Raw genomic sequence first — 27,521 nt, 5'->3', positions numbered from 1 at the left:
AGAAATTAATGACAAGGGGCTGAGCTGGGAAGAGGAAGCAGGTGGGATGGAGAAAGGGTCAGTTTCAGCCATCCATCTCCCTTCCCCCACACCTGTGCCTGAGCAGGATCAGGCCCTTCTTCCCTTCTCATTCAGTGCGGAGATGGAAACAGCTTGGGCTTCCTTTCCATCTATAGAGCAGGTCTGAAAAACAGCCTCACTGGTCCACAGCTCAGCCAGCAGCGGAGTCCAGCATCAGCTCCCTGGAGAGGCAGCTGGTGCCAAAGCAGCAGAAAATGAAAAACAAGAGTCAGGGTCCTCACAGGGACCACCCCACCAGGTTGGGCCACGGGCTCAGTTTCCCTCGTAGCTTCCCTTTAACAGCGACCATAAGAGGATGCCCGGAGACATGTAAGAACAAGGCAAACGTATAGGATACTACTCCAAGTCCTCTCCCTGTCTCCAGCTGTTTCCAACTGAAAGGAACTCTTGAGCCAGCTGTACTTAGTAACCCCTCAGCAATTTCTCCTACATGCAATTGCCCAGTCTCCTCTCAAACCCATATAAACTTTTTAGTATCCACAGGCTCCTTTGACAACAAGGTCACGGGGCAAGATCCAGCGCTGTCTGTTGACATTGCTCCCTCCAGCTTGAGAGGACTCTCCTGCCTGTCGGTGAGGTCAGACAGCATCACATCCTCTGTTCTTCAGACCACGTAACCTTTGAGCAGCTGCCCAGGCCATCAGATGCTGCCTCCCTCTCCAGCCAGGCACTAGGAAATGAACAAAGACCACAAGAGTCATCCTGGAGAAGCTAAAAAAACAAGGAACTTCCAAAATCCGCATCCTGCTGCACTTGAACAAAGAAAGTCCCACCCGGCCAAGCAGGTGTGAATGCAGCCAAGGACCAGGATGCTTTTCACCATGGCTACCTCGACACTAAACAATCCACTCCCCAAGCCATGGCCAGCCCCAGTTCAGGGAAAAAAGGGAAAAAAAACCAAAAAGGCAGGTCACTGGACAGCACTGTTTATGCCTTTCTGCCTGTTTTTGTACCCAGGGAAGTCAAACAGGCAATCAGAGGAGGGATGATTTGCTGCTAATCACCAGGGAGGAGGGTGTGGGTGAAATTTTCCTGTTTATGAGATGTAAACAGGCCCTGCAGAGCAGGTCAGGCCATGTGATGCCCTCTTATCACGAGCCATTTCATTTGGCATAAACACCAGCCCCCAGGTCGGGGCCATAATCTCTCCCAGATGCTTTTGTCCATGGGCTTGATCTAAGGCTTCAGATGTGGGGTGGGGACTGAGGAAACCCCCGCCCGCTGCCCTCCCTCTCCAGCATCTCTTTTCCACCCCAAGACTTATTTCTCTGGCGCAGGAGGTGGGAGAGGGGTGCCCACAGGAGGTGGGCACTGCAGCCAGCGAGGCTTTGCCCAGCTGCAGAGCCTGGGGAGGGGGCTAGGCCAGGGGCTGCTGCCCTGAAGAGTCCCTTGGGATGCAGCCACAAGCCCTCAGCCTGTCAGGGAGTTTAACCCAACCTGTCAGTCAAGGTCTCCCTTTCTCAGGCTCCATCCCCATCGCAAATGAACTTGTCTCACAAAGCCCAGTCTAAGGTGACAAGTGTTTATACAGGACTAACAAGCGTCTCCGTCCCCAGGGACATCAGGGATGGCTCAGGCGCCGAGGTGCAGGCACGCATGCTGTTTCCCTTGCCACGGGCAGGCTTGCAAGGAACTGCAGCCCAAGCACAGGGAGCAGCCTGGCATGCTTTGGGCTCTGCTCCTGCATGGGGCAGGAGCTGCAGGTGCCTCTCCATCGGGGATGGCTGGTCCAGCAGCCAGGCTCTCGGCTCCTGTGCAAGAACCACACACCACCCTCCCAGGACCAACCACCAGGTCAGCAAGCAACCACAGGATGCTTGCCTTCATGGCTTAGCCATGCAAACCACCTCCTGAGAAAGAAAAGCACCGTCTCCTCATTAAATGCCTTAAATAGACCAGGATTTGCGTAGGAAAGTGCCAGCCTCTCCGTCAGGCCTCTCCATGCTACACCACAAATATCTCGTGCAACTCTCTCCACCTCTCCAAGGAGCCCAGCCTTGGCTCTGCTGGATTCGCCTCCCTGAGCCTCTCTGGAGAGGTTCGAGAGCCACGCAGAGCAAGGGGGCCCGTAAGCAAACCCTGCGACGCTGGGTTGGGGCCACGCATTCCTGACAGCCGCCTCTGCCCACGCAGGGGCTCCTTCCAGCCAAGTCCTGAGGGCCCCATAACCTGGCAGCCTCCTCGGAGCAGACGTGCGCTACCCCATCCCACACAGCCCTGGCTGAGCTCCGCTACAAGGCGCTGCCTTCCATGGGGAACCTGCAGCCAGGGAGGAGCTGGCCTCCCCACTCGCCCCCCTACGTGTCCCCCCTGCCCTGGTGGGATCCAGCAGCACCAATCCCCCCTGTACCCCAGGTTGGCCCCAGCAACGGTGGCCAAGACAACAGCTTCATAGGAGAGGAGGAAAGGTGCTGCCAGCACGGGCTCAGTTGGGAATCATGATGCCTTTGGTTTCCAGAAATATTTGGGCACTTATCTCCCTTGTCTCCTGGGAGATGCATAACTTTACCAGTGCAGCTGGTGCCCACTTAAATGGATTCTACCTTCTCCGAACTGCTCTCATGCCCTCAGGAGCTCCTGGGATTCATGCTCACTCATGCCTCTGGATTTCGAGCAGATCTGGGCTTTGCAAGAGCATGTAGCAGCACCAATACCCTCTGCAAAACAGCGCGCAGGAGGCAGCAGCGAGGAGAAGAAGCAGAGGCTCCCGCTGCTGCAGAGCCTGCACCCAGCACCCTCTGGTCCTCCAGAGGTCCCACCCCTTTGGACCAAATCCTCAGCAGTACCTGGTCCCCCCACACCTGAGGCAAAGGGCCTGATGCCACAGGGATGGGCAGAGATGCGGGAGGCGCAGCGGGGGGTGCAGCGCAGCACCCAGCTTACCCCACACCGGGGCCTGAGCCGGCGCTTTCGCTGGTGACGACTTTCAGCGCTGCCACCCCCGCACTGGGAACTGCAGCAGTCGCCTTATAAAAACCTCAGCTGGAGAAGATGAACCTCCCAAGAGGAGCTGGCAGACTCTGCCAGGAGAGCGCGTAGGGGTTTCCACATTTGTGCCACAGCCTCCAGCTCTGCCAAGACTGAGCGGAGCTCGACAGCATCAGGTGGAGCGTGACCGTTCCCACGGCGAGACCAAGCTGCCCAACACACATCACAGCGCTACCCGTGCCGAGCGAAGGAGAATTCAGATTTACATCAACCACTGTCATTCAACAGGAACGACTTCCATCCAACCCCCATTTCAAAGACCTACCAGATCCCAATGCTGCCCCTCCTTCCCCAGCCTCTCTTCTTGGATTCCTATAGGTGAAGCTTAGACCTGTGCAAATACCTGGTTTATCATTTAAAGATAAAATTAAAAAATTAGAAAGTGGAACATTTTTTCTTTTTAGGTCAACCCAGAATGAAACCTTCCTATTTTTCTCAGCAAAACACTTTTTTTTCCTTAAGTGGAGACAATTAAAACATCTTGTTCTCCCCAAAATAAAATGTTTCTCTGTTTTCAAATGCATGTTTGAAGGCACTTGCGGTCCCCCGCTTTTCTAATTAAAGGCAGGCAAATTTCAAATGGAGAATGTCACAGTGTAATAAAAAGTTAAAGCATTTAATTTCAAGCATATCTTAAACAAAGCCTGCAGATTTTCATCCCCAAAATACTCTTTTCTTTTTTTTTCACTTCAAACTTTGCTTCAAGTTGTAAATAATTTCAAAGGAACAAAAATAACTTTTATTTTCCCTACAAACAAATGTTTCATCTTAATTTCAGCCAGGCTAGCTTAAAGTGATTGGAGCCAGACTCTTCTTGGTGGTGCCCGGTAAACGGACAAGAGGCAAGATCCATGAGCTGAAAGACAGGAAACTCCCTTTAAACAGAAGACAGTTATTGGATTTTATTTTTTTTTTTACTGTAAGGGTGGTCAGATGCTGGAGCAGGTGGTGCAGATGGTTGTGGAGTCTCATCCTCAGAGATAATCAAACCCCAAGTGGACACAACCCAGAGCAACCACCTCTGGCTGCTCTGGCTTGGAGCAGGCGGTTGGATTAGACCATCTCCAGAGGCGCCTTCCAGCTTCACCCATCCTCATTATGTCAGATTTTATCACCAACCCACCTGGCCATGCATCCTCACCCTGGGCATTCCCAGGGATACACCAGCCCCACCAGCCCTGCCAAGTCTGACAGTCGAGCAGAGCTTCGTGATAATCCCAGGCTCCAGGTCCTGGGTTTTTTGCAACCAAGCATTTGAAATAAAATGCACATTTCTTACCCTCATAAATGAAGAGAAAACCTGTAACCTCTACCTGACCTGTAAAGAAGGAAAAACAGAAGGCAGGTTTGTAAAAGAGAAAACCACAGAAAACCTCAGGCGTTTCAGAGGAGCCGTCCTGCGAGCAGCTGGTCTGAACACGCCGCATTTCTGCAGACCTGACACCTCCTGCCGGCATCCTCCGTGTCCAGTAAGGTGTAAACTCTGAGGAGCTTCTCCCCACAGTTCAAAACGTCCCATGCCAATGTGGATTGTCTGAAATATTGTACGAGGTTTAGCTTGTGCTGGAGCATCGCGCTCATTAGGGGACCCATTCCTTTCCCATTTCATCAGACCTCGATAGCCCCACAGGCTTGAGCCCACCGTCCCCTTGCACTGAAAATGGGCACCCTCAGCACCCAGCGTGTGCTGGGCACCATCAGCATGTCACCACCATGCAACAGGCTTAGTAAAAATGCCAATGACTTTGGGAAAATTTGGGAAATGCCCAAGCTTGTCAAAAAGGAGGGGAAAGAGAACAGCCTCTGGACATTTCTCATTTTTGAGTGTCTGGGTCTGTTGTCATCTCCATGTAAAGACCCCTGACGGGGTCAGGGAACAGGAGTGTGCACGGAGAGAGAGGAGAGTATGGAAATCTCACACCCCATTTATCCCCTGGACCTCCCTCTCTGGGATGCTCTGCCAGCTTCAAACATTTTAACATCCTGGCCGTTAAGAAAGACATTTTAAACACCTTAAATTTCAACCAGAAGCCCAGAACCCACACAGACGTGTGTGCAAACGCTGCATGTGTGCAGCGTGCGAACAAGCCGTAGCCCTGGGGGGCGGAGATGGTGCTGAGCCCTCGGCTCCAGCAGCCTGTCCTCGCCAGAATTTGGGGAGGGTTTGCGTTTAGCCACCAGTAAAGCCCCAGAGCCCCAGTTCACCCAGTGCGTACCTCTTACTTCTCTGCTTTGCAAAGGTCCTTGCTCCAGCGGCAGCACCTTTGCAATATCGGCTTTTGGAAACAGCATCTCAGCCCGTCTTTAAAGCGCCAGCAGGCGCAGGCTGGGGCTGGCAGCACCTTTTCTGGTTTTCCCTTTGGAGAAAGGCCCCGGGAGGCTGCCAGGTGCTGGCCCCAGCCATCTCCTGGTGCAAAGTGACCTCTGCAGCCCGTTCCCTGCAGCTCAGCCCCAGCACGGGATTCCCGCGGGCGGGGGGGATCCACCGCCCCCCCGTGGCAGATCCCAGATCAGGCTTCTGCCTGCGACCCACCAGTGCACAGGAAACAGTCGGATTCGTTGCGGTAACAACAGCAGCACTTTGGAACAAGCCAGTAATTTCAGTCACGGGTTCATACAGGTAGGAAATTAATCTGGAGCCTCCGGGCTGCTGGTGACCTGCGGGATTGCAGAAAGTCCCCATCAGCACAAGCTCTTGCTGCCTAAAAATAAGCATCAAGTTCAAGAAAATAAAAGGAAGATGCTCACATTAGAGTCGGTGTCTTTCCAAAAGTGACACACCGTCCTTTTCTCCAACTCATGTGAGTATTTGGCTCACAGACTGAAAAAAAAAAACCCACTATCAACAGAAAAACACCTTATTCCAGGTGAGAGGAGCATGTGGAGATAGGCGAAAGGAGGGAAGAGAGTAGAAGGTGCATAGGAAAACAGCCAGCACCAGGCAGGACCTGATCCTGCACAACCCATTCCCCTGCCTTGCTGCCGCCTCCTCCAAACTGGCAGGACCTGGGCTCAGCGCCGGAGAATTCCCAGAGGAACCGCAGTGCTGGAAAACCAACTTGGTGCAGTGTCCACTTCATACAGCCCAGAATACTTAAAGAAAACGGAGTCCCAAACAAAACCTGGGAAGCAGAGGTGGGCTCACCCAGCCCATCAGTGAGCGGGGTTGCCCCCATGGGTGCTGGGGTTGGGGAGCAGCACCCCGGCCCCCAGCCCTGGAGCCGCAGCCGGTAGGTGGCATTCACATGCTGCCGTATGTCATCGTGTGCTCCCGGGCTTCAGCTGCCTTGGAAAACACGAGAACAATTCTCATATAAAAATGAAGGTAAAAGGCAAATATTCACCTTAGCCAGGGATGGCCCTGTGGACTTTGACAATTAACTTTGGAGCCATCAAAAGTTACAGACCTCCTGGCATCTCCTTCTGTCTCTACGAATCTCCTGTTTCTAATACATAGCACACACAAAGAAATACAATGCATCCCTAAAGCATCCATAAGTATCTTGTGTATCCTGGACCTCAGGGATGCCCAGAATGTGAGATGCAAGCCAGGGATACCCCACCTCAAGGCTGACCGTACACGTGGCTAGGAGCTGCCAGTGTTTGGCTAGCACTGATGTGTGTTGCTTGCTTTATGGTGACATCCACTGGATTGAGGAAATACTGCCCTCAGCATCCTGCAGGAGCCGCTCATCCTAAAAGAACAACAATGTCTGCAGAAAGCTACGGCACTTGGGTTTGTAAGGGCTGGGCACACGCCACCTCCCCATTGAGGTACCGGCGCACGTCTGTGTGGGTTCTGGGCATCTGGTTGAAATTTAAGGTGTTTAAAATGTCTTTCTTAACAGCCAGGGCGTTAAAATGTTTGAAGCTGGCAGAGCATCCCAGAGAGGGAGGTCCAGGGGATAAATGGGGTGTGAGATTTCCATACTCTCCTCTCTCTCCGTGCACACTCCTGTTCCCTGACCCCATCAGGGGTCTTTACATGGAGATGACAACAGACCCAGACACTCTCCAAAAGCCCAGATGAGAAATATCCAGAGGCGGTTGCCAGCATGTGGGACATGTGAGCACCCAGCAAGGACGTACGGTTACAGGAGGAGGATGGAATGGGTGAAGTGATGGGAGAAGCATGGTGTGGCCCAGCCCGGAGTGCGCCTTGTGAAACTGTGACTTGACTTGTCAGCACAGCACATCAGCCCTTCTCCTGAACCCGCAAGCTTCGGCTGGCACTGCTGGAGAGCCCTTGCACCGTGCCGAGACTGCACGAGAGGGCTGCATGACAGCCAGGACCAAGACAGGACTCCACTCTTACCATAACAGAAAGAGGGGTGCAATAGGTAGACTCCGGCTTCCAGCACACAGCACTCCACCACCTCCCCACCTGCCTTGACCCCCAGATCACCGCAGCTCCTCTTCCCACCGAGCAGCCCTGAAAAGAAAAATCAAATGCATCATTAGCAGAGGGTAACAGGAAAATCCCAGGGCAGCAGGCACAGGCTGACTTCACAGTCCTGCTCTGTCAGTGATATAATCGATGTCCTCCCTCCGACCATTTCTGTTATGACTCAGAAGACAAACCCTCACTCTTCCTTCACTGGCGTAGCTAAAGCCAGAGCTACCTTCATCTTTGCACAGCACCAAGCATGCTGGCCGCTCAATGCACGCATGAGGGGGACTTGTGACTGCAGACATCGTCAAACTAACTCTGCCTCTAGCAGAGGCTCTGGCCTGAGCTGGAGGGGAGGCTGCTTGCTGGAGCTCAGGAATCAGAAGCAGGCGTGGGAGCCCGAGGCTGGAGCAGGTGAAAAATCACTGCTTCTTCATTTACTTCTAGGTTTGCAAAGGAACCGAGCAAAGGTGTCAGGCTCTGATGCAGTTGCAGACGCCCTGGAAGCAAGGAACAGGAGTTGATCTCCCAGTGCAAGAATGACCATCTGTCAGGTCTGTCTGTACAGCCCCGGCACCAGAAGTGAGACCAGTGCCTAAGGTTTAGGTTACAAACAAGTTTTGCATGTGCAAGGCAAGATGGACCATTAAATCCTGCATCCTAGCACACGCGGAGGCCACCTTCTACTTTCTCAGTGAATGATACACTGTGTTAAAAAGCCCTCCCCTTCTCACCCACCCCTCCCCAGCTCCCACGCCTCCTCTAGGACCAGATCCTGCTGGATGACGGGCATCCCTGGCTCCCACTGAGCGCAGCAAGGAGGCTGTGCGCTCAGCCCCTGGCAGCATCACTCACCCGGAGGAAGAGAGCAGGGAGATACTGGTACCGCGCAGCCCATTGGCGGGGGGGTGGCACCGAAAGGGGGGTGCCTGCAGCTCCTCTCTCCACCCATCCTCCATAACACCCCCCTCCCTGTCACCACCACCGCCGCCATCCTCCTCACACACAAAAGCAGTACAATTAGCTGACTTAAGAGAGCTGAGGCTTGCCAGCTGCAAGCAGAAAATAATAATAAAATACCTTGGAGGGGAGGGAGGCAGCGGAGGAGGAGCAGCCATGGAAGAATACGAGTAACTGCCCTCAATTCCGCCCCCCCAACAAAATCCAAATCACAAAGCAACGGCTGCTGCGAGAAAGGCCGACCTAGATGTGTCCCCGCGCTCCTCCGCTGAGGAAGCTGCACACATCTGCACCCGGATCCAGGCGCTGGACCCCCTGAGCAGCCCGGCTCTGCGGGGAGGAATGCCTAGCTGGGCTACAGGCAGGATCTTCTTTGTTCCTCATTAGCCACAAGCATCGGTGAGTACAGCATCATCTGGGCTTCCATACTGCCGGGCGATGTTTGACATTAAGAAACGTCAGACTCCAGCCCGGGATTTGCTTTGGTATCTTTCCTTTCTCTTCTTCCCTCCATGATGCCTTCAGGGTTAGCAGAAAGCAGATGACAGCAGTGGGGAGGAGGGAGGGAAGGTGGGGGCTCTCTGAGCCCCAAGGTATCTCCTTTGCCTGCATGTAGGGAAATAAAAAATGGAGACATACGTGACCATGCATGGGCATCGCATGCAGCCAGGCGTGGGGCTGAGGACAGAATACATGATGTGCTGGGAGGAAAGGCTGAGAGATGCCGGGCAGGGAGCACACCCTGCAACGCTCGCAGCCAGCTCTTTGCTCTCATTGCTATTTCTGCCAGTGCCTGTAATAAAGTCAGATGCTGGATTTACTCAGGCCTCTACGTAGCTTCATTCCTTTAAAGCAGATACAGACAGACAGATTTATCTTCCTCCAGATCATCACCAGCGACACCCTCTGTAAATAGAAGCATCCAAAGGAAGCAGTAAAAGCACTGGCTGTCTAGAAGAGCCTTATAGCAATGGGTCAAACTGAGAGATGCTGATTTTCCTGACACCAGGGGAGAGGCAGAGCAGCCCCATCCACTTGGGAAATCACCCTAGCTCCCTTATCCCCAAAAAAAAATACGTGTTACTATCCAGGCCAGTGCCTGGACACGTTTATAGTGTGAAGGCTCAGCTCGGGAAGGATGTTCAGAGCTGCCCTGCAGTGGATGGGTTAATGCACGTGCCCAGCACACGAGCTGATTTAAAAGCTGACCTTGTCCCCTCGGGCCCAGGTGCTCCAGCAGCATCCAGCTGAGAGCAGCATCCCTGCTCCCTCTGAGCAGAGCCAGCCCTGCAAGGACTGGTCCTGAGCCCTGACGCACCCTGTGAGGGGCTGCAGGCCATGGGAAATGGGTACAAGGGGTTGATTTGTGCTGGCTGGCAGCGCAGGAACCTTCTAGTGACAGCAAACTCACATGGTCCTCGGGGCCCCTTGTGCTGCCGTGGTGTTAGGATGGGTAAGAACCAGGCTCGCTGGGTCGGAGCCGGTGCTGCTCCTTGGCACTGCAGGAAAGAAGCAGCTGAGGAGCAGCACCTGCCTCCGTTTGAGGTGCTCCCATTTTTTGGCATCATTTTTCGTTTACCTGGGGAGCAAGACAGGGATGCAAATTCTTCAGGGGTCTGGAAGGTTATTCACCATCCTGTGAAGGCCTCCTCACCCTCCACAGTTTCTCTCTGGGTGCGGGGAGAAGCATGGGGATGGAGCACAGACCAGACACCAGTAGTCAGGAATTTCTCAGCAAAACCACAGCCATTAACTTCTGCCCAGGCCAGTAAAATGGAAACGTGCTACTGCCAAGGCAACCTGAAGCCAGCCTTGGAGGAGCTCGCTCTTCTTTTTCCTTTTAGCCACATTTCATTTGCCTCAGCAGAGGTGCTTCTTTATGCTGAGATGAGGATTGGAAGAGAAGTAGCAAGGGAAAAGCAGGCAGACATCAGCCCAGACAGTGTTGATCCTCAGGGAGAAGAGCTAAGGTCACAACTGAGCAGAGAGATAGCTATTGCTTTGATCCAGGGCCAACACCCCCCCCCCCCCCCCCCCCCTTGTCCAAAGTGTGTCAAGTAGCCACAAACCCCCTTGTCCTTGCCTTGTTGCTTTTGCAAAGCAAGCAGCTATCACGCTGCTTCTCTGCGGAGCACAGCACCAGCACACCCGCTCTGAATGGCTCGGATGAACACTCCCCGGCCATGATGCTCAATGCTCCATGCTCAATGCCAGCCTCTCTGCCTTCCACTTCCAGCCTGAGCCCTTCCCCAGGGGAACCGCTGTGCAGCCACCCCAGCTCTGAGTACGATGGGGACCACAGAAGCCACTTTGCGGATGGAAAACGTGGATGTGAAGGAAGAGTGGCAAGATGAGGACTTCCCCAGGTTTGTTCCCCCCATAAAAGCCAGGGAGAATTTTGTTTCTTCCTGTAAGAAACCAGCACGGCATGGAGCATACAGGTCCCTCCCACCACCACCCCAGGCAACAGGAGTCTTAACTCCAACAGGGCGATTCTGGCCAGAGAACAGAGCGTTTTGTAGCAAGGCTGCTCGGAATGCTCAAACATTTTGGGGAGGCTTCTGGCAACCTTCTGTGAGTATGTCAAGGAGAGGGTAAGGAGCCAGGTGCAGAGTACAGGGAGCTTAGCATGGATGAATGAGTGCGTATAGGGAGGGAGGGAGGGATGGATGGACGGACTCCTTCCCCAGTCTCTGGATCAAGCAGTGTCTCCCCAAACAGAGCAATGCTGCTTTGCCAGGGATTTGCCACAGGATGCAGAGTCATCGGGATGCAATGACCGCTCAAACTGACAGGCAGAACCTAAATGGCTGCAAATCTTGTAGGAAATGACATGTGGGTGATGGAAGGTGCCACAGCGGCAGCTTTTGTCTTCACAGACATTACTAACTGTACAGAGCGCCCAAAAAAATCCCCATAAGGTCAGTGTGCACTGAACGGGAGTTCAGCCACCCAGAGGGTGCACCCACACCCATCCGCACCCCAGCACTGCCCCACACATCCAGCACTGAAGCCTGTGGCCCAGCAGCAGCTTCCTGGGGCGCACACAGCATGGCCAACACCAAGCCTTGCTGCAGCTGGGTGCGGGCTGCCGAGGGGCTTCTCAGGGCCGTCTCACCCTGCCCAGCCGCAGCTGGATTCCCCCGCAACCCACAGAGCCCCTGTGTGCACAGACAGAGGCGCAGTGTGCTGTGCGGGGGGGCACGCACAGCCCCAGCCCTGCTAGAAAGGGGCTCCTGTGTCCCTGGGTGCTGGCAGATGAGCCTCGCTCACTCACCCCCGGCCCAGCTGCGTCGCTCTCTGAACCCCTCTGTCTGCCAGCCCAGCACCCGGTGCACGGGACGTGGCTCGTCCTTCCGCTGGCCCCAGCCGTGGGCTCAGCCAAGCCCTTGGGTTTCTAGGATGGGGGTTTCTTTCCTCTGAGAGCAGCTTTGGGCTGATGGAGCTCTGCCAGTCCAAGGCTCCCTCAGAGCACTGCGAGGACAAGCACTTAATGGAGTAGGAAGGCAGACAAGGTACGGAAAAGGAAAAGGAAGGTATTGACCCAAGGCTCCCTAGAAAAAAGGGGCAAAGCTGGTCTGGCACCCGGACACCCAGGCACTAACCCACACCCTCACCTCGGAGCAGGAGCTGCCAGGCTCCATTTCACACTGGGCACGCAAGCAGCAAACTTACCCCAGCCACAGTCCAGCCTTCAACGGCATTTCTGCTGCCGAGCCCTCAGCACCACGGGACACGGGTGTCACCACTCCTGCCTGGCAAAGGGGGCTGAGGCAGAGGCAAAGGGATGTGACCGTGGCTGTGTGGCAGATCAGTGGCAGGGACAAGGCCAGAGCCCGACGAACAAGCTCCCCAGCCTGCTGATAGACTGGCTGCAGAGGGGTTCAGTCGGGAATGATGCAAGGGGAACAGAGCCCAAACAGCCACTAGGCAAATGAGTGAATGCCAGCTGTGTTTAACTAGCATTAAAAATAAATAAATAATAATTTTCAAGACGCTTCCCCCTAGAAGCATTAAAATAATAGGGCAGAAGCTGCTGCATGTGGGACAGTAGCTCTCCAGCAGATGATTTGCTGCATAGCTATTTTTGCTTAGCTGTGATTAACCAATCTTGCAACAAAAAAAAAAAAAAAAAAAACCAAAAAAAAAACCCAAAACCAAGCATACCCTAGACAAAGATCTGGGCTGGGGAAACTGAATTCAGCTGCTCATTAAGGACACAAGGCGACATTCCCACCCCTCCCTGAGAAGCTGATCTGCAGAGCAAGCTCCTGCCTTGCAGGTTGCAAAGGTGTAGCGCCAAGGCGCTGGGCGAGCGGGGAGGAAAGGGTCCCCCCTCCTGCTGCTCCCCCCAGGGTTCAGCCTCCTGCTGACAGTGTCTCAGCTGTTGGTGCAAGTGCTGTCCTGCAATGATGCTGTAGCGTGCAGCGGGGCGGATACAGGAGCATGCTCACTCCATCACGAATCCATGAATCCATCGGATCACGGTCAGTGAAGGCTCGGGCTGGCTGGGGCCAGAGAGAAGGTGCTGGCAGAGGGAAGCAGGGCAGCATGCTGGCAGCAGAGAGCAAAATGGTGGCACCCGTCCCCTAGAAAACCTGCTTCACTCAGAAAATTTGGCATCCGGGGCTAGCTGCGTTTGGGAAGGAAGATTTACGGGAGAGACGGGGAGGCAGTGATCCGAGCAGCCTTTGGGAAGGTAAGAAAGCCTTTTTCTTCACCTCTGACTTCTGAACCGCTTTTTGTAAACGGCTGCTAGCACCGGAGCGCGGGGTGCCTGTGCAGCACGTACCCAGGGTACAGCTGGGCCCTGTGATGCTGCCTCACCGAGCTGTGCCAGGCGCCAGCTCCCAGCCGGACAAACAACCAGCCCGACCCCTTCCAGACAAAAGCCAAAGGGAAGGGGAGAAGCTGGCAGGGGGCAGAGGGGTCTCTCTGACCGCTCAGGAATATCGTGGCAGCCCACAGGGTCCAGATGCTGCACCCGCGAGCAAGGAGCAAGCGCCTTTGATCAGGTCTTCAACACTCATAAATATACAATAACCAGCTAGGAGAGGATTATCCCTTAATCTAAATATTTATAGGGTTTAATTTGGCTGGTGGCTCTGGTGTCATGGCAGCAAGAAGAGGAGCCTTTGCAGGGCAGAGCGAGGCTGTATCCCCCTGCGGACTGGGAGGTACCGGTCCCCATCAGTCTCCCCCCCGCTGTCTCGCTGGACCTCAGCAGCTGCTGGACTTAAAACTGGTGGGGTTTATCCGCCCGCCCCCCCCCCCCCCCCCCGCCTTACAGCGCTGCCTTAAAACTGGTGGGGTTTATCTGCACACACACATCCCCATTACAGCGCTGCCTTAAAACTGGTGGGGTTTATCCCCATTTCACCCCAGGGCTGTCCCAGCACCCAGGATTTTACACTTGGAGGGATGAGCCCTTCCCTGTGTCAAGGGAGAGCTTCCAGCAAGGGGCAGGTGAAACACGAACGGCTCAGGACCCTTTTAGGCAGACCTTTGACACCATGAACTTGCCATGGGGTTGCTGGGGTTTGGTCAAGCTGTGCAAGAAGTTTCAAACCCAGCTAATGCCAGAGGACAAGCACAAGTCCCAGCCCAAATTAAGGGGAAGATTGTCCGTAGAAGTCTCCAGCTGAGGGTGGGCAGTACGCTGCTCAGTCACCAGCTGGGGCTCCTCACTGCAGTACTGGGGGCCAGATCCTGGCTTCACTTACCCCAGCATGGGTCAGGAGCAACGCTGCAGTTTCCAAAGGGTGGCAGCCGCGTAATGAGGTTTGGCATTAGCATCTATACAGGCAAGCCAACTTTTAAATCAATCAATACCTCTAGCCTCCGGCTGGAGGCATGGTGATTTATACGAGGAGGGTGCAGGAGCCAGGCATGAGAAGCTACAACTCCTGGAGCCCCAGGAAGGCAGCGGTGGGTCCTGGCTCCGAGCTACGGGTCTGAGCGTTGCTGCCTGCATCTTAGCTGAGGGCAAGCCGGCTTCCAGACCTCAGCAGGGTCTGGGTATCACAGTCAGCTTTTGTCGGGTGAGGGCTGAGGTGAGGATGGGGTGACAGTTCTGGGTTCACACTTAGGTTTGACCCTTGCCTCAACCACCGCCTGCCTTAGGGCAAAGTCACTACAGCCTCAGGAGGCAGCTGCGCTGGATAAAGTTGTGCTCTGCTGCAGCCAGGGCCTGTGGCAGAAAGCAAGATGCACTTTACAAAACCATTGGCAGAGAGCGCAAAGTGCTCTTGTGCTAAGCCTCCGCTGCTAGCTCAGCTGCTGCTGGGATCAAAGCACCCCCCACCGGGCTTGGGAACCGCCAGACTGGCTGGGCAGCCCGCTGCATTGCCTGCGCTGCGCAGGGAACAGGATACAGGCAAAGTACCGACTGCAGAATATGTTCCCTGGTACCCCAGAGCCCTAGAGCTTGGCACTGCCTCTCAAACTTCTGGCAGAGATAAAAATGGGGATAATATGGAGAGAATGAGGATGTTACCAGGCTCTTCTGGGGACAGGATTTGTTCCCATGTCCCTGGCTGGATTTTCCAGCCTCTTGGCTGAGTGGCAGCATGAGGGATGTACTAGGGGAGAAATGCAGGGATGGTTCGGGTGTTAGCAGGGATTGCACAGTATTGCAGCAAGAAGGCCCAGCTGCTGGGTTGCTCTTGGGCAAGTCACCTGAGGGTACTGCTCAGGCTGAGCTCATAGGTAAGAGGGAAAGGGCGGAGCGCACATGGGGTTGCCTGTTTTTCCCTGATGTCCCCAGTTCTCTCCACTGCCTGCCATGGAGTGACTTTCTCCTAAACATCACCTGTTATCTCCTCCCTTTTTACCTCTGCATCTTGGCTTGCCTGCAGACCTCTCCCAGAAGAGACGGGGATGGAGTCACTGGGCAGCCCTACAGAAGATGAGAATACATCCTGTAAGTACCAGCCTGCCTTATCAGGAGTTCAAAGGAAAAGAAGCCAATGGGAACAGCAGCTTGCAGTTAGGGCAAAAGCCAGTTCCCTTGGAGTATCTGCAAAAATTCCCATGCGGGAGAGGAAACCAGCAGAGATTTAAATTTGCTAACCTTTCACGAGAAGCTGGGGGAGGACATGGGTATGTCAGAAGCGTTGGGAATTTAATCCAGCCATACCTGCAGGCACCCAGTACATCCCAGCTATGACCCACCACCCTTAGCTTCCAGGACCATAGTCTGAAAGATGCATAATGAAAGCACCATGTCTTGTGCTAAGGACACAGGACAAGGACAACCTGTCAGCTATTTTCCTTTTAACTCCAGCTCCCCCAAATACATTAAACTTTAATGGGGCGCATCGGAAACGGAAGACACTTGTTGCACCTGAAATCAACATTTCCCTGGACCAGAGTGAAGGCTCCATTCTCTCCGACGACTTCCTGGACACACCAGATGACCTGGACATTAACGTGGATGATATCGAAACACCTGATGAGACAGATTCCCTCGAATTCCTGGGGAATGGGAATGAACTAGAATGGGAAGGTAAAAGGCTGGTTCTGGGTGAACGTTTGCAGGGGCTGGAGCTTTTTTTAGTGTCATTTTAATCACTTTTGACACCACTCAGCATCAGCAGCTGAGGATCAACTTTCCCAGCAGCAAAGCACAGCCAAGCCCCATCTTCCACACAGCATCTGTCCCACTAGGACCCCAGCTATCTCAGCACTTCCATCCAGGGATAGGGTGGGCAGAAGTAGTTCAGGGACTTGCAAACATCAGAGTAGCCTTAACTGAGAAGAAGGCACAAGGCTGTAGACAAACATTCCCTTCCAGCTGCAGCTGGGCCACCCCCCCGGCTGGAAGGTGATGCCTGCTAGAGCTGTCATGTGAACGTTCAAACTTCTTGAATAACATGGTCTTTGCCAACCTGGCTGATTTTGACTGGCTCAGGCTAAGAAGGATTCATGCAAGCAGCTCTGCGAGCAGGTCAGAAGACAAGTGGCACAGGTGATGCCCTCTTCAGCCAGCGTAGATGGATCTGAAGGAAGATCCAGCAAAAAGCCCAGTGCCCGACCTGGGACTGCAGGTACTATAAGCAGTGTGAGATGTTAAGCTTATTTCCATTACAATTTGGCCGTGGAGCAAAATTATTAAGAACTACAAACTTACACAGCTCAAAGCTGTAGATGAAACAGATGATCCTCAGCCTGTGGTTGTCACTGTCTCTTATTGTGCACCAAAGCTCTTGCAGAGCCTCTTCATACATTATATTAAAGGCAAAAATATTTGTCCCTTTTCCAGATGACACTCCTGTAGCCACAGCCAAGAACATGCCTGGGGACAGCGCAGACCTGTTTGGGGATGGCGGGACAGAAGATGGGAGTGCTACTAACGGGCGGCTCTGGAGGACTGTCATCATTGGAGAGCAGGAACACCGCATCGACCTCCAGATGATCAAACCCTACATGAGAGTGGTGACACACGGAGGTGAGGGAGAGGGTGGCCTCATCCTGGCTCAGTGGATTTCTTTCAGCCCATCTTTGTTAAGCTGGAGGGAATCATTGACCGATTGCTTTGATTGTCTTCAGGGAAAAATTGCTGTTAGTTTTGCGCAACTACGTGGCAGCTAAGCACAAAAGCACCCCACTCGTGCCAAAAAACATATAGCCATGGAGCAATGTTTCAATAAACAAGAGTAGAGATAATGCTGGCTCTGAGCAAGACTGAATATACCCTGACTCTCAGCTAGGTGCAGGTAAGCATCGCCAGCGATGAAAGGGGCTGTGGGCGCTTACTCCCTCTGTGGCTGAGTGCCGGAGCTGGTGGCACAGCTAACAGTCCATGTGTCAAATTAGTGACCTGTCTGAAACCTGAGCAAAGCCAAGCAGCCACCAAGGGCAAAGCTCGCAGCTCCGTGCTTTGGCACACTTAAATTCCTTCCCTGAACTTCATGTGTATGTTATAGCCACAATCAGGATCAGAGGCAGATCTACTTCTGAAAAAGATCCACAAGAAGGACAAATGCACCAGCGCTTACCTAGAGCTGAACAGAGGCACAAAAACCAGCCCAGGCCCAAAGCTGACAATACACCTTTGCTGCTGTTTTTCTCCTTAAGCTCTTGCATCTCCCCCAGAAAGCGTCACTGATGCTGCCTGTATCTTTATTTCCCAGGATACTATGGAGAAGGTCTCAATGCCATCATTGTCTTTGCTGCCTGCTATCTCCCAGACAGTAACCTGGCCGATTACCACTACATCATGGAGAATCTCTTCCTGTAAGTGACTGGTCAAGGTCTGCGAGGGGGAGGAGGGCAAGGAAGGTAACTCAGGCTCTGGGAAAAGAGATTCTATGTATTCATTGCATCAGGAACCTCAGCTGGAAATAGTTTGAATCCAGGCCAAGGGTACCCAGTGTGCAGCTGTAGACTGGAGCATCACTGGGTGAGACACTGTCCACAATATTTGCATCCAAGTCCAATAAGTCAAAGTATTCAAACATTCAGCGTTAATTATGCCAGTGATGGACTCACTACCATATGCATGGTAGTGAACATATGCATACAACACCGAACAGCTGGTAGATACTACTGCTAGGCAGAAGAATGGCGCAGGGATGTCCATCAGTGTATGCGCTATGCTAACAAGTACCAGTGATCCCTGAGAAATACCCCGAGGCATCCTGCAGAGATGCCAGGAGAATCCAAAACCTATTCCAAGGTCTACAAAGAAAGGGCCTGGGTGCCTTTTGGGATGACACACAGGCACTTGAAAAAACCTCAAGGGACCTTTTCTGAGTCTCATGTTCCCATTGCTTTTGACCACCACCCAACAGATACGTGATCAGTAGCCTGGAGCTGCTGGTGGCTGAGGACTACATGATCGTGTATCTAAATGGAGCAACACCCCGGAGGAGGATGCCAGGCCTTGGCTGGCTGAAGAAATGCTATCAGATGATAGACAGAAGGTGAGAATCCTGTTGGTGTTGCCTCTTCGTTCTTCCCAGGCCTCTTCCCACATCTCTCCCACTGCTTCCTTGCAGCCTTCCCAGCCACCCCTCCTTCCTTACTCCCCCGACTCCGTACTTTCTTACTCTAGGACAGCTTTCTGACTTATTTCACACTCTCCTCGTTTCCTCTTCTCCCTCCTTCCACCACAAGCACCTTCCCAGAGATGAGGCTAACACAGCACCCAAGCAAAGCAGTGCTCCTGCAGCCTGCCAGGTCTGCTTAAATAGGGTTCCTAAGGCCATGGGCAGGGCTTTTGCATGGAGCCATCCAGCTGGGGCTGGTGAGCGTCATTAGTTGCTGATTAGCGCCCTGATACATTACAGGTGAGTTTAAGAAAAGCTACTCTGAATCTGACTTTCTGTCCCCTGGCTTTTCCACAGGCTGCGTAAAAACCTCAAAGCATTGATAATTGTGCATCCTTCGTGGTTTATCCGGACAGTGCTGGCTATATCCAGACCCTTCATCAGGTAAATATACCATGTTGCCAAACTTGGCTGTTTTGGAGTGGGAGTTTAATCTCAAAAATTAGATCTTAAACTCACCTTTAACCAGTAGTGACCAAGCTGAGACTGTTCATCATTTGTCTTACATCTCTCTGATACTTCCAAGGACAACCCCAAAGGTGGTTTTAGGAGACACTGTGGTGGTCTGGATGCAGATCAAGGCTTGTCCCAGTGGATAGCGTGTAAAGATTTAGTGGGATGTGCAGAAATGGTGGTTCTTTTTCCCTCCTACAGATATTGAGAGATGGGGGTCAAAGCAAAGGAGGTACAGTAACAGGGCATCACACCACAATTTTTAGTCATCAGCATATTAGCTCTGGAGGAGATGGGTACACACAGACTACAGAGGATACAGAGATGCAGAACTCCCTGTTTCCATCAGGAAAATTCTGACTTCCTATGGAGAGAACATCAAAACAAGACCTCAAGCACACACTCTCTCTCTCTCTCTTTGCCAGTGTGAAGTTTATCAATAAGATCCAGTATGTTCACAGCCTGGAGGAACTGGAGCAACTAATACCAATGGAGCATGTGCAGATTCCAGACTGCGTCTTACAGTGAGTATCAGGGGGGCCGTGGGGGCACGTGTAGCTCTGAGGAGGCGCAGGACAGAAATCCTCTGTAGCAGGATTTTGTGTGGAGTCAAAACCCACGTGCCAGAAAGGCAGAGCCTGGGGCACAAGCCTTAGCTCACTCCTACACCGGTGCCAAGCAAGAACCTGCACGCTGTGCCAGGTTGCAGTTTCTGTTACCTTCAAAGCAAACGTTGCATTTTGCTGAAAGTGAACAGTCCTGACTGGGTAACATTTAAAGAATGTTTCCTGTTTGTTGCAGATATGAAGAAGAGAGGATCAAGGCCAGAAAAGAAAGGTACAATTATTGGGGGGACAGCAGGGAGCAGAGATAAAGGGTGGGTTCATTTTCTTGGGATGTTTTTGCTTTCTCTCATCGTTATTTGTGTCATAACCTGTCAATTCTGTGTTCATCCTACCTTGCTATCCCACACAGCCTACGCTTACTTTCTACTGATTTGCTCAAAATCAGCAAAAGCTGCAGGAGGGAGGAGAAGCTTGATTAAAAGGTTATTTATCCACAGAACCATTGCTCTTAACCCCACAAGTGCATGCATCCTGAACATGCACCATATGTGCTAGCAAAGGTCACCAGAAATCACTCTTATGTATAAAATTGGCACATTCTCCCCACATGACTGTGCAAACTGACCTTAAAGTGGGAGCTAGTGCTTATTTTAAAAGCCACTTCATTCTGCTGGAGTGGCATAAAGAGGGCCATTAGTTTACAGTTTGTTTTGTTTCATTTTCTAGACCCATTACATCACTGGTGATGTAGGTTAGAAGTGGTGGCCATAAACAGTGATAAGTCAGCTCTGCTAAAAGCAAAAGGCAGTCAGGGACAGAGGCAGGACCAGCTGGGTCAGCACAAGAGCGCTGTGCTGTAACAGCTCCTCCTCGTGCTGCTGAACTGGACGGGAGATGCCGGTTCAGGAGGATTCAGTTCATTAGCTACTGAAAAGCAAGTTGACCAGCCCAAATCAGCCTGCTGCCTCCCTCGAGGGCCAACAGAGGCATCCCCAGAGCACTGGGATTATCAAGGCGTCAGTTATCACGGGGACAGAAAGCTAACGGTCACCTCTGACCAGACCGGTAACCTGTCTGAGGTCCAGCTGTCTCCCCAGAAAGTCCTTGGGTACGTCACCCTTCCATGCTGCTAGCCTCTAGGTCATGGATTTCAAATGTGACTTGTGTTTACAGGGCAGAAGAGAAACAAGATATGGCTGAGAAGGAAAGGTAGCTATGCTTTTTTTATTTATCCTTCCCTTACAAAATATCTTAAACTGTCTTTGGTGATGAGAATGGCCCTGTTGTTTGGCGGTACTGCCTGGTGAGCCAGGCTCTGCCATCTCAGGAGATGTTTGGACCCCAGGACACTTCTAAAGTGTCTGGGGACTGATAAAGCCTCTCCTCTCTATAACTGCTCCCTGTGCCATCGCTTTTGTGATGTTATTGACCTTCACCTATGCGAATGGGTTCCCAACGCGGCTTTTGACCTCTGAGAAGCTAGAGAACGTGTTTGGTCGTGGACCAGAGCCAGAGGCACTGGCGAACATTCTCCTGACATTCAGTTGTAGCATTTGCACGACGGTGCAATGCAGAGGGCTGAATTCTGCTGTCGGGCGCATCTTGGGTGTGCATAAAGGCAAGATATGAGGCTGTAACATGAGATGGGGAGGAAAATTCTAAGGAGGTTTGGAAGACAGTGTCGAAATCCAATGCCAGGATAATTTGGCCTGAATTTGGCTCTGCTTCAGAGTGACATAGCCTCTCTTTTTTTATTCTATCTACCTAGCTCCTGAGGGGGAACAGGGCATATTTCTGCTATTCTCTTCCCAGAGAAAAAGGAGCTTTGATCAAAATTGACAAGGTCCATTGGATGTCTGAACTATTCTGAGAAACTAGTGGGACCTCAGGGCCAAAAGAGAGGGTGATTCATTTGTGATGGAGACTCACTTGTTGTTTTGCTGGTTCTCTTCCAAGCAGGCCTGTGCCCCCAGCAGAGGATCAAGAAACCAGGTTTGATTTGCCCCTCACTCCTTTGTTTGTCTCCATGTGATAGATTTCATTGCATTTGTAATCCGCTTAAAGGAAAGGCAAGACTGGATTAGGCTCAGGACCTCTTTAGCCCGGTGCCACTCACCTAGCACAGAAGAGGCATCAGCCACTTTGCAGCAGTGGGATGCCAAACCGGGAAGCTGGGGGCACCTTCACCCTGCTGCGGGGCGGCTGCAGCCACAGCCGCAACCACAGCAGGCTGTCCCAAAGCAGGGACTGCTCACAGCTGCAGCTGCTGCGGAGGCACTTGAGAAAAGCTGTCCCTCCATAATTTACCTGGCATTTGCCGCATGGTAAAGGTGTGCACATGGGCCCTTACTGCCTTCCTTTACCCTACAGTAACTTTTTCATGGTCCCATGCACTCAGGAAGAGTCCTTAGCGAAGAAGAAAGCCCATTAAAGCTATGAATGACATTATCTTTGGCTTTGATACCCTTTTGTAGAGGATTACACCCAAACATTTTTTTACATAGTGGGAATAACATTTTTGCTACAATTTGCTTTCTAAAAAGAACTGTCTTTCTGTTCCTTCCCAGTATGTCATGAATCGAAGTAGAGTGGAATGAATGGAGAAGAAGAATGACACAGCCTGGCAGTCACCCACGTAAATGACCTTTTGGTATAAGACCTTGTCGCCATCTTATTCCGAGTTCTGTAAGATCATGGAGCCTGCCTCCCCTGTCTCCAAGATGCAAAGTCCTTAAAACTTTTTGGAAACATCTTACTTTAAGAAAAAAAAAAAAAAAACAACAAAAAACAAAACAAAAAAAAACCACAAAGCAAAGCAAGCCAAGAATAGCACTTTTCAGGACAGGTTCCAGTGTGTTTCAATAATGGTCTGTGGAGAGCTATTAAGTAGTGCAGATAGATACCATATTTACCCTTAGTAAGTTAAGAGCATCCTGTAGTCCATTAGTCACCAGCCCAGAAAGAGATATATTTTTTGTTTAAATTATAAACCCTTCCCCTAACTTGCTGCTGGCCAGCACTGAGACATTTTGCTTTAAACTGCACAGCCAGTTTGACGTTACAACAGCCATTGCCCCAGGGAATATCTAATCCAGGCCATGAAAAGAGTGCATTTTTGTCCTTTCTATTGCCAGTGTATGTTTCTTCCTGAAAATACCAAGTGCCCACTGGTCTAGGCACCTATTCCAGCCTTGACCGCCTCAGTTAATTCATTGCCAGTTCCTTTCATTAACTCACACCATACCATTCCTGTGAGCAAATGCCATGTTTTTTCCCCGATTTGTTCTGTCTCAGTTTGTAAGGCACTCTGATAACTCAGAAGGAGAGTCCCATCTGTATGGCAGCCTCCACAGAACCTTCTTATGCACATCTTCTTCTACCAACGCACACACACCAAAAAGGTCTGGTTTTAAGAAGGAGCCTTACGGACAGGAAAGTTTTTCACGCCTTGTCTTTGTATTGATTTCATGACACCGGACAATCATTCACTGTTAATACCTCCTATTGCGGAGACAAGCTGCTAGATGTTTGACATTTCCTACTTGCCATCCCTGGGTAACAAGGGCCTCATCTATAAACATACCTGCCAGGGAAAAAAAACATACCAGGCGGAGAATGCTGCAGGTGTGGAGGCAGGTCGCTGTATCTGGGTTCAGCTTCTCAGTTAGCCAAGAGATGCAGAGGTGATATCGAGACTCTTGTATTTTGCACTCGTGAGGATTCTGTGAGCAAAAGAGGGAAGAAAAATTAAGAAACAACTGTCTGGCCAAAATCATTTGGAAACTCCTGATTTCACCAGAGCCAGCTTACACAAACTATCTCAAATGCTGTCAGGCAAAACCCCTTGCAGACAACTGCAGCTGAAGAATTACCTGCGTATTTCATCACTTAAGGAATATTTCAAGCCTGGCAACGCCAACCCGTGGCTATTTGAAATTACCACCATTTCACCCTGCTCTGAAATCCCCTGGAGAACAATTCTGGCAAAGCAAGATCTTCCTCAAGATAGGGATGCCTCCTATGTACACATGAAGTTTTTCTTTTTTCCTTTCAGTGAATAAAGCTGCTACAGATGAGATCTTTATTTTCCTGAATGTTACAAAGGAGCAACATATATGCTTTCTGACACGACTTCTTATCTGATACACGTTTTTCTCCTGCACTTCAGTCACAGATGTATTTACTGAACAGACCTTTGCATGAAGAACAGAGCACTGCACCCGCAGCATTAAGCCTAGAAGCTGAGAATGGTAAAGATGCCCGATTCTGTCTCACTGGCATCTTAATGATAAGCACCAAGCAAAAATCGGTCTTCATAACTTTCTAGAAATTTCATTATGAGCCAGTTATTGACAAAGTGAATTCTGACCAGCATTTTGGGGGTTTTTGAAGTTTAGGTTTTATGCCAAGTACCACCTCCCCGCAAAAGGCATTCTGTCCTAAGCTTTCCCAACAGTCAGCAGGCATCTGTTTCAAGACAGAAGCAGCAGTCAGAAATTTCCAAACATTCATGTGTTAACCCAATCTGCAAAACTGGGTGTCCTTTTTCACACATGGTCTGTCAGATGGACTAAACGAACCCACTGAAATTAAGAAAGAACTCCTCAGATCAAATTAATTTTAGCTCAGACTATAAACAATCACAGATCTCCCTGTAGTGTAAGAGTATGTTAATTCACTGTCTCCCATTGATAATACTTAAACCTAGATTTTCCTTCTTTTCTTTTGACACCATTTTTATGCATTTAGATAAAGAATCATCTGCTCTGCTTTCCACAAAAGAATGCAATGCAGTTGGACACTGAAAGGGTAGTTTACAATTATATAACGAAAAAAACTGATAGAGCGTTAGTAATGTTTTAAAAGTACAGCTCCAGAAAGCTTTTATGTATCTGTAATTACTAAACACTTCAGTGAAAAATGTTGGCACCACAGAAAACACTGCTGTTATGGAACACATGGACATGGAAGATAAGAAACCCCAATTACGTTCAGTCTTGGGGCCTGAAGAAGCAGACGGCTTCTTGATCCTCAGCAGTAACCATACCAGAAGAATGTGGAGTTTGGTTTTGTTGTTTTGTTTTTTTCCAAAGAAAAGACACTCTGTCTACATTTTCAGCAGAACTACAGAATAAGCAGACCTGAAGATGAAACTTCGTAATTTTTCAAGTCATTCCTTCAGGGCAAGGTTAAGAGTTCAGCTGTGAAAAGGACAGATGACCAATTTCATTTCAAGCTAGCAAGTAATTTGTTTGAATACAAAAGTCAATTTGTAACTTCTTTGAAACAGTTTTTCAAAAAGTGCACTTTCTGATAGAGCACTCTAAGTAGTATGCACTATATTTTAATTTTTAACAAAATTTTATGAGCGTATAAATGTTATGTTCCTGAATGGATGGACGGATGTCTGTATGTCTTTTCAACATAGAAAAGAACCTGCCACCCATAATGGATAAACTATAGCTAAATGTAAAAAGCGCATTTTTATAGCAGCAACAGAAAAAAAGTATCATTTGACTTCTTTCAGACAGTGATTTTAGATGCTACTTGAAACCAAAGTAGCTACAAATTCTTTGACAGAAACACAGAAACAATCAAGTTGGCAGCATCCCTTTACCAAATGCGGAGGAAATAGCAAAGTTTGATGTTGATAGACCTGCACAGGCTTCAAACAAAATCAGACCTACATGTTGCAATAAACACAGCACCAAACATGCTGCATTCATCTTCAGAAGATCGTTACAGATTTCGATCCACCTTGCAGTGCAGGTGAGAGATCTCAGTAGCTCTCCAGGCCAGCTGATGGGGTTCTCAGAGGCTGCCCACGTGGTATAATGGCCTTGGTGGGGAGCTGTCAGCCAGCGGCTTAAACCCAAGACTTACCTTGCACCAGAGTCAAGCAGTGACAATGGCCCAAACAGAAAACGGAGGTGACTGAAGCCATTGTTCAAATTTCTTTGCCAGTTCCTTAAAGAGAGCTGCCCTCAAAGCCTGTCTGCAGAAGGGTTTGCCAGCCAAGCTTTACCTTTCCCCTGGAGATGCAGTTCATAAGAGAAATACGCTATACCAGCAAAAGAAAAAAAAATAAAAGTTGCTAGTAAAAGTGCATTTACATTAGAACTTTTGCCAGTATATATACATATGTTTAAAAAATAAATGAAATAAACTAAATCCTTCTAGCAATACTGCTATACTGGTCAATGTTCCAAATGTATACCAGGCCTTGTTTCTCTCTCACAAAAACATCTCTGAAGGATAAATATATTGACTTATGAATGCCACTGTGTTATATCAAAAAGTAGGTGTTACCAACAGCATTTTCCTGGTCTCGGATTCTACCTTTCATGATATTTTCTAATGGTGAATCAACAGATAGCCACATTTCAGCTGCAGAAAAAGATTTTTTACACCCATGATAGCATATTCACAAAAATCACAGTGTTCTTACTCACAGTCTAATGGCTGAATGTCAATATTCATCCAGCATCAGCCCACAAACTGGAAAATCAGATCCCTTCCTGTACCGTTGGTGACAGACTAGGACATACCTTCCCATCTCTTTAAGGTAGTCACAGGACTTGACCTGTTGTCAGTTTGATTCCCAAGGAAGACACAGGAAATAAAACTGAGATGCTGCTGTATATTCAAGTTGGATAATTAACACGATTTCTCCTGTACAGTACTGTGTAAATGTGAGTGGATATTTAGAGCATACCTCATTGCAATTTTTCCATCTATTTTTTCCAAAGATTATTTGCTTACAGATGTGCATACACATGTATGAGAAAACCTAAGTGGTAAAGGTTTTAGAAGCAACGCATCCTCTATTTTACTTATCTAGGGATGAAAAAACAAAAAAGTTATTGAAATGCTGGTGACAATAAGCTCAGATTGGCCTGACAGCAGGTGAAACGTACCGGCAAAACAGCTATAAATACAAAAGCACATGTTCTCTCTTTTGTATTTCCATATCTACTGGCAGTCAAAAATACAGCATGCTACTGGTAAAGTGAATTTTAAAAAGTCACCATGACAATATAACATAATCTATCTCAGTTTCTTTTTCCTTTGTAGTGGGTCCTTTTAACCCAAACCTACATGTAAAAATGTGTGAACTGTCATTTTTCTAAAGTGTTTGTAATTAGGTGGTTTATGCTAGAGACATAGATTGCTGTTAAGTATGTATTATTCTTTTTGCTTTGTATTATTCCATAAGAATCTGTGGATATTCAATTAAAATGAGACTAATCCTTAAGCAAAAAATGCATACCCCTCTTTTTGTCAGTATCTTTTATTTAGATTTTGGCTCCATATGGAAAATACAAGGAAAATTTTTGTTTGGATCCTATTCCCTAGAACAAAGCAAGTCAAAGTCCTCCCTGGCAATTATGATACTGCAAAATGAACATCTCGGAATGTTTTTACTAAAATAACTTCCATTCTACCAATATGCCATATGACCTTTCCAAGTTTCCCTTAGTGTTATGCTTTAGAAAAGAGTCAAGGAAAAATTGCTTCCCTTGCATTTCTATCAACCTGTACAGAACCACACTTTTTTCAGGTTTTTTCATCTCACATTATTTTTACGTATCTTTTTATACTCAAATTGATAACAAGATCGGGAATTACATTGTAAAAATAAAGACATGCACACAAAAAACCCAACCCAAATCCACTTAAACAGAAAAAAACCCCAAACCCTTACAAATAAGCATTTACAGGAAAATGCCTGAGATGTCTAATTTGAGTCGGTTTTAGATAGGTTATTAAAATATTTCAGTTAATTAATTGGAAGTATGAATACATACATGTCTAATCCTATAACAAGCATTACTGTTTTCACACTGTGAAATAGCTCATTCAGGAGATGTATATTAGTTTAAATGAGTATACGTTCGTAGGGCTACACTTTTGCTGTATGCATGTATGAAAACATATTTTTTGCTATTATTTTATTTTCACCAAAAAACTCCTACCTCAAACACAGTAGTATCAGCAATGTGCTCTTCTACTCATTCTCTGATTTTTTGT

General features: G+C 49.7%; 1 protein-coding gene across 3 annotated transcripts; it reads left to right on the top strand.

The window, feature by feature from the left end:
- Nucleotides 1-8,265: 8,265 nt before the first annotated feature.
- On the top strand, nt 8,266-27,520 carry ATCAY (ATCAY kinesin light chain interacting caytaxin). Of its 3 annotated transcripts, none has more exons than XM_056337232.1 (13): nt 8,266-8,818; nt 10,656-10,785; nt 15,277-15,341; nt 15,705-15,926; nt 16,683-16,868; nt 17,554-17,656; nt 18,214-18,345; nt 18,769-18,855; nt 19,350-19,448; nt 19,726-19,761; nt 20,664-20,699; nt 21,450-21,482; nt 22,058-27,520. In XM_056337232.1, exons 2-13 carry the CDS (start codon nt 10,709-10,711, stop codon nt 22,065-22,067), a joined length of 1,086 nt encoding a protein of 361 aa, XP_056193207.1. In that variant the 5' UTR covers nt 8,266-8,818; nt 10,656-10,708; the 3' UTR covers nt 22,068-27,520. The 3 variants fall into 3 exon arrangements, with proteins under 3 accessions (XP_056193207.1, XP_056193206.1, XP_056193208.1); XM_056337231.1 differs by having other exon boundaries at nt 21,447-21,482; XM_056337233.1 differs by lacking the exons at nt 8,266-8,818; nt 10,656-10,785 and adding an exon at nt 12,552-13,118 and having other exon boundaries at nt 21,447-21,482.
- Nucleotide 27,521: the final 1 nt, after the last annotated feature.

The sequence above is a fragment of the Falco biarmicus genome, chromosome 4 (genome assembly GCF_023638135.1).
Source record: "Falco biarmicus isolate bFalBia1 chromosome 4, bFalBia1.pri, whole genome shotgun sequence".
NCBI lineage: Eukaryota > Metazoa > Chordata > Aves > Falconiformes > Falconidae > Falco > Falco biarmicus.
This window is presented reverse-complemented; position numbering and strand designations above follow the sequence as displayed.

Bases quoted from the DNA above. Each gene is read 5' to 3' on its own strand.
- ATCAY (XM_056337231.1), top strand. From the start codon at position 10,709: ATGGGGACCACAGAAGCCACTTTGCGGATGGAAAACGTGGATGTGAAG. The intron at 18,346-18,768 runs GTGAGAATCCTG...GCTTTTCCACAG, and splicing joins TATCAGATGATAGACAGAAG to GCTGCGTAAAAACCTCAAAG. The intron at 19,762-20,663 runs GTACAATTATTG...TTGTGTTTACAG, and splicing joins ATCAAGGCCAGAAAAGAAAG to GGCAGAAGAGAAACAAGATA.